Raw genomic sequence first — 13,966 nt, forward strand, 5'->3', positions numbered from 1 at the left:
TCTAGGAGAGAACGGTCAACAGCTCATCGTTGCCCCTAAAGGTAAAAAAATAAACAAAAATCTAAATTTATGAGAGAAAAAACTCTGCCTGTGTCTGAGAGAAAGTGTGTAGCTGTCGTCACATTCACACATCAGAAACTGTCTGTGAACGTGTTAGCATGATAGTCTCTACATCTGAGCAGGTGGCACTTACTGGTGGTGTTGTAGTGGATCCCGTTGAACTGCTCAGGACACGGTCTGGAGACCAGCTCACCTGCTGCACTCCGAGGCCAACAGGTTCCTATCCCATCCACCGACAGGTCACAGTACACACCTGCAAAGAGAGAGCGATAGGTGAGAGGCAGAAGGACCTGTAGGGAACTTTACTTCATGAGACTCACCTTTGGTAAATATTATTGAAGTCTACAATGAAAGTTAGAGAATGACTCAAACAGGAAGCACCTCTTAATTTTCCTGTTGGAGTCTTAAACAGTACTGCACAGGTACACCTTGAGAGTACAGCCATGGCGAAAAGCAGAGTACCTCATGGTGATCCTGGTGCTGATGCTTGTCAAAAGTCAAAGGTGAGTGTGTGATACAGACCTGAGGAGTTGCTGACGGTAAATGTCTGGTTGAGCAGGACTAAGGTCCTTGCTGAGAGGCAGAACACAGAGAAGATGTTGGCGCTCCGGTTTCACTGAGCACGTCAAAGGAAATCCCAAACAGGAAGTTACCTGTGAAGTTGGTCGACAGCAGGATCAAAGTTTCGCAGGTTAACTCAGCCGGGGAGACTGGCCCGCTCAGCGCTACGCACACGAAGACCACCTGAAAGCAGAGTTTCGGTTCAGATCGATCACATGACCAGCGGTCGGCGATGATCCAGCTGAGCGGCGCAGTGTTCGTCAGCGTGTTTTCTGTGTTTTTGTTCTAACTGACTAATAATGTCTCATTTATATGATACGGAGCTCAGGATCCTCCTGTTAATGATGCAGCTGCAGTCCCAGAATGCACTGCATCGCCTCTACGGCGATAATGGAACACAGAGGAGGAATGCACCGCTGCTGCAATGCACGCCTGGAGCGGACGTCCATTACAGCAGCGAGTCAGGTCGCTGAGTTGTGATTGGTCACAGCAACAACCAGCTGAGGTCAGCCATCCAATGACAAGTGGCTGGGTATCAGCTGGAAGAAGGAGGCAGATCACCTTCAGCACCAGAACAGGAAGTGAAGTAATGAAGACTGCACCAAAATAAGAGACATAAGCCTGCTTCAATGAATGACTTTCATTTTTCAGATTCACAGTTGAAGTTTAGTGAAACTAAAGTGTTTGTCTGCAGAGTCAGAGATGCAGAAACGTGTATCACAGAGCTGTGACTCGCCCACGCCCACAAACACCACAGACGGGCTGAACATCGGACCGCCTCGCTGTTTCTCTCTGAATCTGATCAACTGCTGATCATTCACATGAGTTTTCCTCTTATTTCCTGTTGGTGTCCATCTTTGTTTTGGTTCTGGATGAACAATAACATGACAGCAACTACCCAGAATGCACTGCGATTGGCGAGGCCTGTTTAAATCAGTGGACCTGCTACATTGGTACCAAGGTGGCGCTCTCATCGGAGCTATGTGCTGGGTCATGTTCTGTCTCAGGACCTTCTCTGAGGTGCTCTGTTTGTTTGGACAGCAGTAATAGTGCATGTGCCGACTCCTTCATATCTGAGTGTGAGATCAGATGGTGTTTCCTCAGAGGGCGTTCAGTCTGAGCAAATATTCAGCTCTCACCTGCCTGTCGCTCATCTCTGCCTCTACAGCTCCAGTGATCACTGATCAATCAGCTCAGTGATTGATCATCAATCAGCTGCTCAGTCTGCGAAAAGGTGGAGTCTTCTGTTAATTCCTCACTAATGTCGCCATGATTCACACAGCATGACTTCACAGTTTGATATTCAGCTGGCAGTGTGTCTCACACACACACATTCTCGTTTTGATATCTTAGTAAGGACATCTATGCTTACCCTAACCCTCAGCCTAACTGTAACCCTGACACGAAAACCACATTTGAGATTCAAACATGTCTGCAAACTCTGAGGACAGGAAGTTGGTCCCCACAAGAATGGTAACATTCAAGTTTAGGTCCCAACAGAGCAACCTAAACAGGTATACCCACAAACACATGCACACACACGTACACACACAGTAAATGTGTCGGCCGCAGAGATCTACTGTTGTGTCTCTGAGCTAAAATTAGATCGCTAGCTGAGTGCAGCACACTCTCCGTCTTCTTGCCATGAATGTTTGGATCTTGGCAGCGCGTTCAGCAGCTCAGTGGGAGGAGTTACGTCAGCGTCCTGCAGCTGCTGCAGAAACCATCCTCGTTATCTGAGCCCGCTCTGCCTCCGGAGGCTCGTCCAGCCCAAGCGACACCGCAAATCGGATCAGTTGGAACACACACACACAGGGGTGCACTGTGTGTGTGCGATCTGATTGGTTGAGAGGTGCTGCTGGTCCATATGTCTCCTGGTATGGAGCCTCTGTGTCTTGTCTAACCTGCACACTTGAATTCATCATTCACCAGAAACTTGATCAGACCTGCAGCTCCTCAGGATCCTGAACCACCTTAGCTAGCTCCTCTGGATGTGGAGCAGGATCGGTGCTCTTCCCTATGACTGGCACAACTTCAGAGTTTCAGGAAATTTTAAGTTCCATTCTGGATTTAACAGGAAGCCAGTGAAGGGAAGCCAATACAGGAGAAATCTGCTCTCTCTTTCTAGTCCCTGTCAGGACTCTTGCTGCAGCATTTTGGATTCACTGAAGGATTTTCAGGGAGTTTTTAGGACTTCCTGATAATAATGAATTACAGTCGTCCAGCCTGGAAGAATGCATGAACTAGTTTTTCAGCGTCACTCTGAGGATATTTCTAATTTTACAGAATTTACTGCAAAACCTGAAACCTGAAATACATCAAAGCTCCGTCAGTCCACAACAGACAGCAGCAGACTGGCCAACAGCTGAGAGACTTGAAACTGTGGAGGCTCAGAGGAACAGAAGGCAGTGAAGGCAACATAGCAGCTCCTCACTGATCAATGATGAGCCACAAAAACAGATTAAAATCAAACAGATGTCAGAGCATGTCAGAGTTTTCAGAAGAAATGAAGCCGCTGTAAATGAGACTCATTCAGGACAATAATGAGTCTGTAACGAGCTTCCTCTGCCAAGTGTGAGTCTGATCAAACTCCTTTGATTGGAGTCTTGATCCCGCTCTCTGCACTCTGACATGAATTATGTGTGGAGGACACGGAGCCTCGTGACTGAGCAGCATAAAAAGAATCAGAGGATCGTAATGAGCTCGGCAAACACAAAGGAAAGCTGCCACCCACTCACACAACAGCACAACCTTTAAACAAAAGCCAGTGGAAGCACTTCCTGCTGCAGGTCTGAGCCTCAACAAAGCAGAGGCTGAACAATCCGAGGCTGCCACGCACACAGCACTGTGCTATTGACCTGAAAGACTTTTATTTTGAAAAAACTGAGCCACGCTCCTAGAATCAGTTTAAATGGTCTGAACTGGTTTGGAATCCCGACGCCAGAAGAGGGCTGGACACTAACACACTAACACACAGACACACTAACTCACCACACCAACACACCAAACACACTAACACACCAACACAACACACTAACACACCAAAATACAGACACACTAACACACCAACACAACACACTAACACACAGACACACTAACTCACCACACCAACACACCAAACACACTAACACACTAACACACCAACACACCAAAATACAGACACACTAACACACCAACACAACACACTAACACACAGACACACTAACTCACCACACCAACACACCAAACACACTAACACACTAACACACAGACACACTAACTCACCACACCAACACACCAACACACTAACACACCAACACAACACACTAACACACAGACACACTAACTCACCACACCAACACACCAAACACACTAACACACCAACACAACACACTAACACACCAACACACTAACACACCAACACACCAAAATACAGACACACTAACTCACCACACCAACACACCAACACACTAACACACCGCACCAACACACCGCACCAACACACTAACACACCAACACAGTAACACACAGACAAACTAACAAACCACACCAACACACTAACACACCAACACACCACACCAACACACTAACACATCAACACACCACACCAACACACTAACACACTAACACACTAACACACCAACACACCGTACCAACAGACTAACACACAGACACACTAACTCACCACACCAACACACTAACACACTAACAAACCAACACACCGCACACCAACACACCAACACACTAACAAACCAACACACTGCACACCAACACACCAACACACTAACACACTAACACACCGCACCAACACACCAACACACTAAAACACTAATACACCAACACACCGCACCAACACACTAACATACCAACACACCGCACCAACACACTAACACACCAACACAACACACTAACACACAGACACACTAACTCATCACACCAACACACCAACACAACACACTAACACACAGACACACTAACTCACCACACCAACACACCAACACAACACACAAACACACAGACACACTAACACACTAACACACCAACACACCAACACACCAACACACCAACACACCGCACCAACACACCAACACACTAACACCAACACACCAACACACCAACACACCGCACCAACACACCAACACACTAACACACCAACACACTAACACACCGCACCAACACACCAACACACTAACACACCTACACACTAACACACCGCACCAACACACCAACACACTAACATAATAACACACAGACACACTAACAAACAAATACACCACCACACTAACACACCACCACACCAACACACCAACACACTAACACAACACATTAACACACAGACACGCTAACTCACCACACTAACACACCAACACAACACACTAACACACAGACACACTAACTCACCACACTAACACATTAACACACCAACACACTAACACACCAACACACCACACCAACACACTAACACACTAACACAGTAACACACCGCACCAACACATTAACACACTAACACACTAACACACCAGCACACTAACACACCAACACACCACACCAACACACTAACACACTAACACAGTAACACACCGCACCAACACATTAACACACTAACACACTAACACACCAGCACACTAACAAACAATACACCACCATACTAACACACTAACACACTAACACACCGCACAAACACACCAACACACCAACACACTAACACACCACACCAACACACTAACACACCAACACACTAACAAACTAATACACCAACACGCCACACCCACACACCAACACACCACACCAACACACTAACACACTAACACACCAGCAAACTAACAAACAATACACCACCATACTAACACACTAACACACCGCACAAACACACTAACACACCAACACACCAACACACTAACACACCACACCAACACACCAACACACTAACAAACTAATACACCAACACGCCACACCCACACACCAACACACTAACTCACCAACACACTAGTACATCAACACACCAACACACCACACTAACACACTTGGTCATATATTCCGAAAATATAATGTCAATTCTCATTGTTATGCTGATGATACCCAGCTCTACATTTCCTCCAAACCTAATTCATCCCTCCCACCTTCCTCCCTCTTGAACTGTCTTATGGAGATCTTGGTTCTCCTCCAATTTTCTTAAACTTAACAGTAGTAAAATAGAAGTCCTACTCGTTGGCACGGCCTCTACCTTAACCAAATCTCACAGTTTCTCCATTAATATAGAAAATCCCCCCATCCTTCCTTCCCCGCAGGTAAAGAATTTGGGTGTCATACTCGACAGTACGCTTTCATTTCAGCCTCACATTTACATAGCCCGGTATGAATTTCACTTACGTAACATTAACCGACTCCGTCCTTTCCTTACTCCCATGTTGCTGCCATCCTTGTCCATAGTCTTATTGCTTCCCGGATCGATTATTCCAACTCTTATTTGGTCTCCCCAATAAGTCCCTCCATAAACTTCAACTTCTTCAAAATTCCGTCATAACTCATACTCTCTTAAGAGACCATATCTCCCAAATTCTTCAACAGCTTCACTGGTTGCCCATAGAAACTAGGATAAACTTTAAAATCTTAGTTCTCACATTTAAGTCCATCCATAACCTTGCCCCTCCTTATCTCTGTGATCTTCTTCATAGCACCACAGTTTCCCGCTCTCTCAGATCTTCATCCGCCACTCATCTTGTTGTTCCTTCTGCTTGCCTTACCACTATGGGGCAAAGAGCTTTCAGTCGCCCTGCTCCTCGGCTCTGTAACTCACTTCCTTCAGCCTTAAGAAATATAGATTCAGGTACAGAGGATGGCTTTATCACTTCTTAATAATGGCTACATCCTCTGTGGGCTGATTTTCAAGATGCAGGATGAGGCGTTATAGAAACAGCTTTGTTCCTCTCACTCAACTTAATAAGAACTGTTGTATTAGACTCATCGTGTCTGATGACCAAACATGTGTGTGTCAGGTTCACATAGGTGTGTTTTGTGACGACAAACGCCATCATTTCTCTGTAAAACAAATTTAACTGCAGGTGTAAATAAAGCAACCTGGACCACACCAGCACACACTAACAGACCACAGTAATGCACAATAATGCACAATGACACTGGTCTCTCGCTCTGCGTCACACGACTCCCAGCATGCACCTTGCTGTCTCAGTTTGCTCTGCCAGTACTTGAACCTCCTCCATGGAGAACATGGAAATGCTGACAAATGTGAAAAACCCAGCAATCATGTCAGGCTGACATGCACCCACAGCATGGCGCCAGCCACTAGGCTCAAAGACCTGACCCCCTCGTCTGACCGCCATTGTAGCCAGCTGTGAGTTAATCTGTTTATTTCAGAGTTCAGCATCTTCGAATCTGAATGTCACACAGAGCCGAGCTCTTACACAGGACGGCCTCACATCTGGGCTCACAACATTTTCCCTGGAACGTCCTGCTGTGTGTCACTGCTGGTTTTCCTCCCTGCTATGCCTGAGGATCGGCCGTCTGAGCTGAGCTGAGGGCCCGATGATGACTTTGTGATGATAACGGTTCACACACACGGAGCTTTAACCACTTAGAGCTTCAGCGTCCTTCATCATCATTAAGCAGCAGACTGCTCCTTTAATCGGCGCTCTCCTCCTTCATGTCCCTGTGGAGGAGTGATGATTATCACCTCCAGCCCACCTCCTCCTGTCACAGCTTCAAATTTCACTGTGGACACACAGCAGGAGGCTTTTATTGTGAAGGAGCAGGCTGCCGACCAATCACAGTGCAGCTGTGGGAAGTTTAACCCTTCATTCGCCAGTGGTTGACAGAAAATCAGCTTTGTGGCCTGGAACTACTTCCTATACTTTTCATGTTGTCACCTGATATCTGACCTTTGACCTCCGCCTTCAGCGTGGAGCATGATGGACGGAGCACACAGATGGAGACAGGAGGTGATGCATGACGCTCGCCCCCTCACTACATCCTCTCTCTCTTCACTGTCATTACTGCTGCTTTGAACACACACTCACACTGTGACACAAACACACACACACTGTGACACAAACACACACACACATACACACACACACACTCACACTGTGACACAAACACACACACACATACACACACACACACTGTGACACAAACACACACACACACTGTGACACAAACACACACACACATACACACACACACACACTCACACTGTGACACAAACACACACACACACTCATATACACACTCTCTCTCTCACACACACACACACACACACTGTGTCACACACACAAAAACAGCTGGCTGTACACTGAAGAGAAGCCACACCTCCATCTATACACAGAGTCCTTACAACTCTCAGTTGTGTGTGTGTGGTTGTGTGTTCTTTATTTAAATGCATACTGTTCTGGCTCTATCTGAATTATTGTAGTTTTATTAAATTGAAAACATAAATAAAGCTCCTGATCGTTGGAAATGTTTAAGTCGATTCTTAAATATGAAGGAAAATCAGCGAGGAAGTGGGCGGAGCAAAAACAACATAATTAAAGATGAGACTGACTAAAGCAACAACCAGTGAGAGTACTCCTAATATCTGACTCGGTCTGTGAGGACGTGACGCTGAGGCTCATCTCTGGGCCGCGGTTTGATCCGCTTTCAGACGCAGCTGGTTCCCGCCCATCAGGAACCTGAATTGCTGTTTGGTTTTCATCCAAAGTTTGAGTAGAGCTGCACATTCCAGTGTTTCACAGAAGCTTCAGTCACAACATGGAGCGTTCATCTATCAGAGTGCTTTGCGCTCTTGATGTCAGATCATTGACATCACTTCCTGCAGCAGCGTCACAGTGTTTCTCAGACAGAAACGCATGTGTGCTGCTGGGTTTGGGAGGTGCATAGACTTAACCTACTTCTGACCTTTGCATCACACAAGTGTGAGACACGACAAAGATTATTCCTCCTTTCAATAAACTTTGTTCTGAGTTTAGGAAAAAAAACTTCAAACTTGATGAAAACAAAAAGACATCAGTAAATCTGATGTCACCCAACTTTCCAGATGTTTCCAGCTGGACAGCTGTGAGGAGGATCAGCTCACCTCCTGCAGGCAGTGAATTAACACTGAGCATGCTCCAAAGATATCCTGCTACTAAATTATAGTCAGAATTTCAAAATGAAAGCCACAATTAATTTAAAAAAAAACATCGTTAATGGGGGAAACCTTTATTTTGAAACCCCTCTGAATTATGGCCGTTCGTTCACAATACGGCACACACTTTAAAGTTGAGAGGGTGCACGCGCAGCACGGAACTGTGCACACGCACACGGCCCCCTACCTGACTCAGTAGTTTCCGGTCCATCTCCGTCACTCATTAATCCACTCGGACGCGCGCGCTCTGGCATGCGCCTTCCTGCAGCTCACATTGGTGCCCCGCGCGCTCCGGTCCGGTTTAGATCCCAGAACATGTCAGTCCGAGCCGAGCCGGGCCAGGAGTCCGGGTTAGCACGGCTCTGTCCCGGTCCGCTCCAAGGTGCTCTCATCCACACTGACCGACTGAGGAGCGCGTGCTGGCAGTAAGGAGGCTGCTGTAGAGCTCCAGCCAATCAGAGGATAGTGCGAGAGGGAGAGATGGGGGCGGGGGGGGCGGTTAAGAAACCATCAAACATAGAGATCAAAAATCGATTAATCAAAGAGAACAACCACCAGTGGGTCTGTGTGTGTGTGTTTTGTCAGGTGTGTGTGATATAGAAAACAACTGAAACCGGATGAAACCTTTTCATTGTGATGGATTATTGATCGATCGCTTCTCTCTGAGCTGATCGTGGTGAGCTGGCGGCCGAGTGCCGATCACGGCTGGACTGGGACAAAAAAATCGGCCCGGGCATTTTGACAGAGACCGGCCCACCAGGTATTATAGGAAAGACCATAAAGCCTTTGAATGAAAACAAACGCTGTTGTCACAGTGATGTACACTGTGTTGTTGGTATATATGTATCAGTCTAATAAACTTAAACCTACACCATCCTCCCTATTCTGGTATTCTAAACAGTACCTGGAAGCAGACTGCTTGGTCGAGTTAACCTCCTGAACTATCTACAACACATGGTGAAAACCTGAAATTAAGACAGAGAAGAGGTGAGACATGGTCATTACTGATTACTGATGACAGATTTAGATATATTTTCATAAACCATTCATTTGCCACATCAATAAACAGCAAGGCAGGGCAAAATATTTTTTCTCACATGGCAACCTTTAAAAAGTGAAAGGAGACAGAAAGACAGGTGAGAAAGAATAAAACTCAATTGACTTTTTGATGGCATTTTACACACAGCACTGGTGCAGAATCTAGAAAATGTGGGAAATACTGGCATCATATACAGTAATTAGCTACTTCTGACGAAATTATGATGGGACCCTAAAAAAAATTACTATGTACAATAATGGATTTCTATACATTTTACATCAGATGAATACGTTTGTTGTAAGATTCAGATAATTATTTATTAAAAGTGAGACATTTTAAATGAGCTCATTGTGAAACCTGGCCCCACCCTATCATGTGATTTCCTGAGGTCAGATGGCCCAGGATGTGAGTGGGCGTTAAGGCGTCTGGGGAGGGATCTCAAAACTGGATTATAGATGGCAGGGAGTTGGTGTGGTAAGCCCCGCCTCTGTTCAAAGATGGTCGCTCACAGTGGACATAGATGGCTTCTTTCACTCCTCTTTCAAACCATCTGTCCTCTCTGTCCAAAATGTGAACATTGGCATCCTCGAAAGAGTGACCTTTGACCTTAAGATGCAGATGGACTGCTGAGTCTTGTCCTGTGGAGGTGGCTCTTCTGTGTTGTGCCATGCGCTTGTGAAGTGGCTGTTTGGTCTCTCCAATGTAGAGGTCTGAGCATTCCTCGCTGCACTGTACAGCATACACCACATTGTTAAGTTTGTGTTTTGGCGTTTTGTCTTTCAGGTGAACCAGTTTGTGTCTGAGTGTGTTGCTGGGTCTGAAATACACTGGGATGTCATGCTTGGAGAAAACTCTCCTGAGTTTCTCTGATACACCGGCTACATAGGGGATGACAATGTTGTTGCGTCTGTCCTTCTTATCCTCCCTCGCTGGTGTCTGGTCTTCTTTTCTGTGCCTCTTTGCTGACTTTAAGAACGCCCATTTAGGATAGCCGCACGTTTTGAGTGCTTCCTTTACATGTGTGTGTTCCTTCTTTTTCCCTTCAGGCTTAGAGGGAACATGTTCTGCCCGGTGGTGTAGGGTCCTAATTACTCCAAGTTTGTGTTCCAGAGGGTGATGGGAGTCAAACAGGAGGTACTGGTCCGTGTGTGTGGGCTTCCGGTAAACTTCGATGTTGAGGTTGCCGTTCTCTTCAATGTGCACGGCGCAGTCCAGGAAAGGCAAACAGTCGTCCTTTGTGTCTTCCCTGGTGAACTTGATGTTTTTATCCACAGCGTTAATGTGCGCAGTGAAGGATTCCACTTCTTCTGTCTTGATTTTGACCCAGGTGTCGTCCACATATCTGTACCAGTGGCTGGGTACTCTTCCTTTGAAAGAGCCAAGCGCCTTCCTTTCCACTTCCTCCATGTAAAGGTTGGCTACAATAGGTGACACGGGGGAGCCCATGGCACAGCCATGTTTTTGTCAGTAAAAGCCTTCGTTGTATTTAAATATGTGTGGTGAGGCAGAGGTCTAACAGTGTGCAGATCTGATCGGGTGTGAAGTTGGTCCTGTCCTCCAAGGAGCTGTCTTCTTGTAGTCGTTTTCTGACAGTCTCCACGGCCTCCGTGGTGGGTATGCAAGTGAAGAGAGAGACTACATCAAAGGACACCATGGTTTCATCTGGATCCAGGGGAAGTTTCTGGACCTTGTCGGTGAAGTCGGTGGAGTTCTTGATGTGGTGTGGGGTGTTCCCCACGAGAGGTGCAAGGATGGTAGCAAGGTGTTTAGCAATGTTATAAGTGGCTGAGTTTATGCTCCTGACTATGGGTCTGAGTGGGACAGCTTCCTTGTGGATTTTAGGAAGTCCGTAAATGCAGGGTATGGCATCCCCTGGGTAAAGCTGTGATATATAAGGCGGTCAATGATTTTGTCCTTTTCTAAGTCTTGAAGGCAAGCTATAACTTTCTTTTTGTAGCTGCTTGTGGGGTCTCGCTTTAAGGCTTCGTAGGTATTGTTGTCACTGAGGAGAGTAGTGATCTTTGTATGGTAATCTGTAGTGTTTAGGACCACGGTGCATCTTCCCTTATCAGCTGGTAAAACAGTGATGTTGTGGTCTTTGCTCAGGGAAGCGACGGCCTTCTTTTCCTGTATTGTGAGGTTGGATGGAGGGACTTTGGCACTGGAGGCTGAGACTTCCATCCTGATTTGCTCTGCTTCTGTCTGTGATAATTTATTAATCCGTATGGCAGATTCTGTGGCTGTGATGAGGTCCACTATGGGCAACTGTTGTGGAGAAATGGCAAAATTGAGTCCTTTGGCTAACTCTCTCTTTTCAGGTTCAGTGAGGTTCTGGTCTGAAAAGTTCTTAACCCATTTCTGCTGACTGTCTTCAGGTGTGTTTTCTTCTCTGGGTTGTGTAGGTTCAGAATGAGGAGTGTGTGTCTTTGAAAGCAAGATGTGAAATTTCCTGCGTTGTCTTTCTTTTCCTTTAGAGTGTTGGGCCTGCTGAGCCTTGTCCACAAACTTGTAAACCTCTTCTAAGATTGGAGAGGGTAGACGGGTTTCCAGTTCCTGCAGAGTCTGGCTGAGCTTGATCTGGAGGACATCTATAGTGAAATGGACCTGTCTTATCCTTTCACTTTAAAGGTGATTTTGTGCTCTCTGCAGAATGAAGTCTGCTCTGTATCCCCTGACAGTGGATTTCTTTGCAAGCTTCTTTGACTACGATGACTTGGATGACTGAGAACCTTCACAGACGTACTGTGCTTCAACATAATATTACTGTATTGTGTGTGTATAACCTCTTTTTAAGTTTTGTGGATATTATACATGGTTATGCTGAGGATATGTCGGCCAGTTTCTACTGGAAATGGCTTTTGGTTAAACTGTCAGCAAAGAATTTGCATTTGCACTGTTACATTTCTATATAACTTTAATGCACATAAAAAAACAGCTGCTTGTTTAAGTGAAAATACAATGATGTTTTTGCACTAATAAAGTTGTGGAGTTGTAAAGTATTTTGTCTCGTGTCAGTTATATCGTCAGTTATATCGTTATTTCAAATTTTCAAATGCATATCGTGATAAATATTTTTGGTCATATCGCCCTGCTCCAATGTCTACAGAAGGAAGCTGGAGAACTGACCAATCAGCAGCTCATGTTGCTTCTAAATCTGCATGGGCTGCAGAGCTGCTGTGATGTTAGGGTTTTATTTTGTAGGTCCTCTGACTCTTCTTCCTGCTGCTGGTGAGTTCTGCTCTTTTTCTACTCAAGTGTCACCTCTGATTATGCTCACCTGCAGAAAATAACACCCACCCTCACTGTTTATTAATCTTAACGAGCAGCTCAGTCAGCTCAGAGATTAGCCTCGAGCTAACAAGCAGATCGGTTGTCAGAAGTCATTACAGCTGAAAGAGGTCGCTGCCGCACTTTCAGCTGAACATCCTGTCAGCAGGGCCTGCTGTAACTGTGAGGCGGAGGCTCACCTGTCATCTCCGTGAGTCTGCTGTGGCTCTCTGTGCAGCAAGAAAACACAGCCGGAGGCTCGGACAGAGCTGAGTCACTAAAGAAATACCTGTCAGAGTTAGGAAATAAACCCAGCCGGCGCACAGTAAATAGACTGAGCCGGTGAGTCACTGCTGATGAGTAAACGGAGCGCTGCTGGGACAGCAGGCAATGTGTTTGGATCGTCTCAGGAAACAAAACTTCATTGTTCATTTGGCCGACCAGGGACACATGAAACACCTGCTGAGCCACCACACCTGAGCTCAGGTAAGGTTGACCTCCAGCTGACCTGTGCAGAGGGCTGCTCCTCCCTGATCCTGGATCTGCTGGAGGCCTTTTCCTGCTGCCACCAAGCGCTGCTCAGTGGATTGTTGGGGTTTCCTTCCCCGTACTGCCCCCCCTTAAAACCACACTCATGTTCCAGTGCATTCTGGGTAAACTGATCCAAAGCACACTGAGGCATCACCCACCCTCCTGTGTGAGTGTGTGTATCTGTGTGTGTGTGTGTGCTTTGAGAGGATGTGGGCTGATTTAATAAGCTTTAATAAGGATACAATACACACACACACAGTCGGGTTGTGCTGGTTCTGCAGTGATAAGTCTGCATTTCAGCTGCAGGGAACACACAGTCTCTCTGTCAGATTAATGTTAGCTTCATGAATCCGTCCCATTACTCTGACGTGCCTCTTCCTCCTCGTCTT

General features: G+C 46.2%; 1 protein-coding gene across 1 annotated transcript in view; it reads right to left on the reverse strand.

Moving 5' to 3' along the window:
- The window catches only part of crhr1 (corticotropin releasing hormone receptor 1), a 30,966-nt gene extending 21,813 nt beyond the window's left edge, over nucleotides 1-9,153 (reverse strand). Inside the window, exons 1-4 of the mRNA XM_082530939.1 lie at nucleotides 8,928-9,153; nucleotides 714-804; nucleotides 583-633; nucleotides 194-313 (exon numbers count right to left, since the gene is read on the reverse strand). Of these exons, the coding sequence (XP_082387065.1) occupies nucleotides 194-313; nucleotides 583-633; nucleotides 714-804; nucleotides 8,928-8,951 (286 nt within the window). The 5' untranslated portion in view covers nucleotides 8,952-9,153. The remainder of the gene's footprint in view (nucleotides 1-193; nucleotides 314-582; nucleotides 634-713; nucleotides 805-8,927) is intronic.
- Between the last annotated feature and the right edge of the window lie 4,813 nt (nucleotides 9,154-13,966).

This window comes from Aulonocara stuartgranti (genome assembly GCF_965226115.1).
Source record: "Aulonocara stuartgranti genome assembly, chromosome: 4".
NCBI classification, from domain to species: domain Eukaryota; kingdom Metazoa; phylum Chordata; class Actinopteri; order Cichliformes; family Cichlidae; genus Aulonocara; species Aulonocara stuartgranti.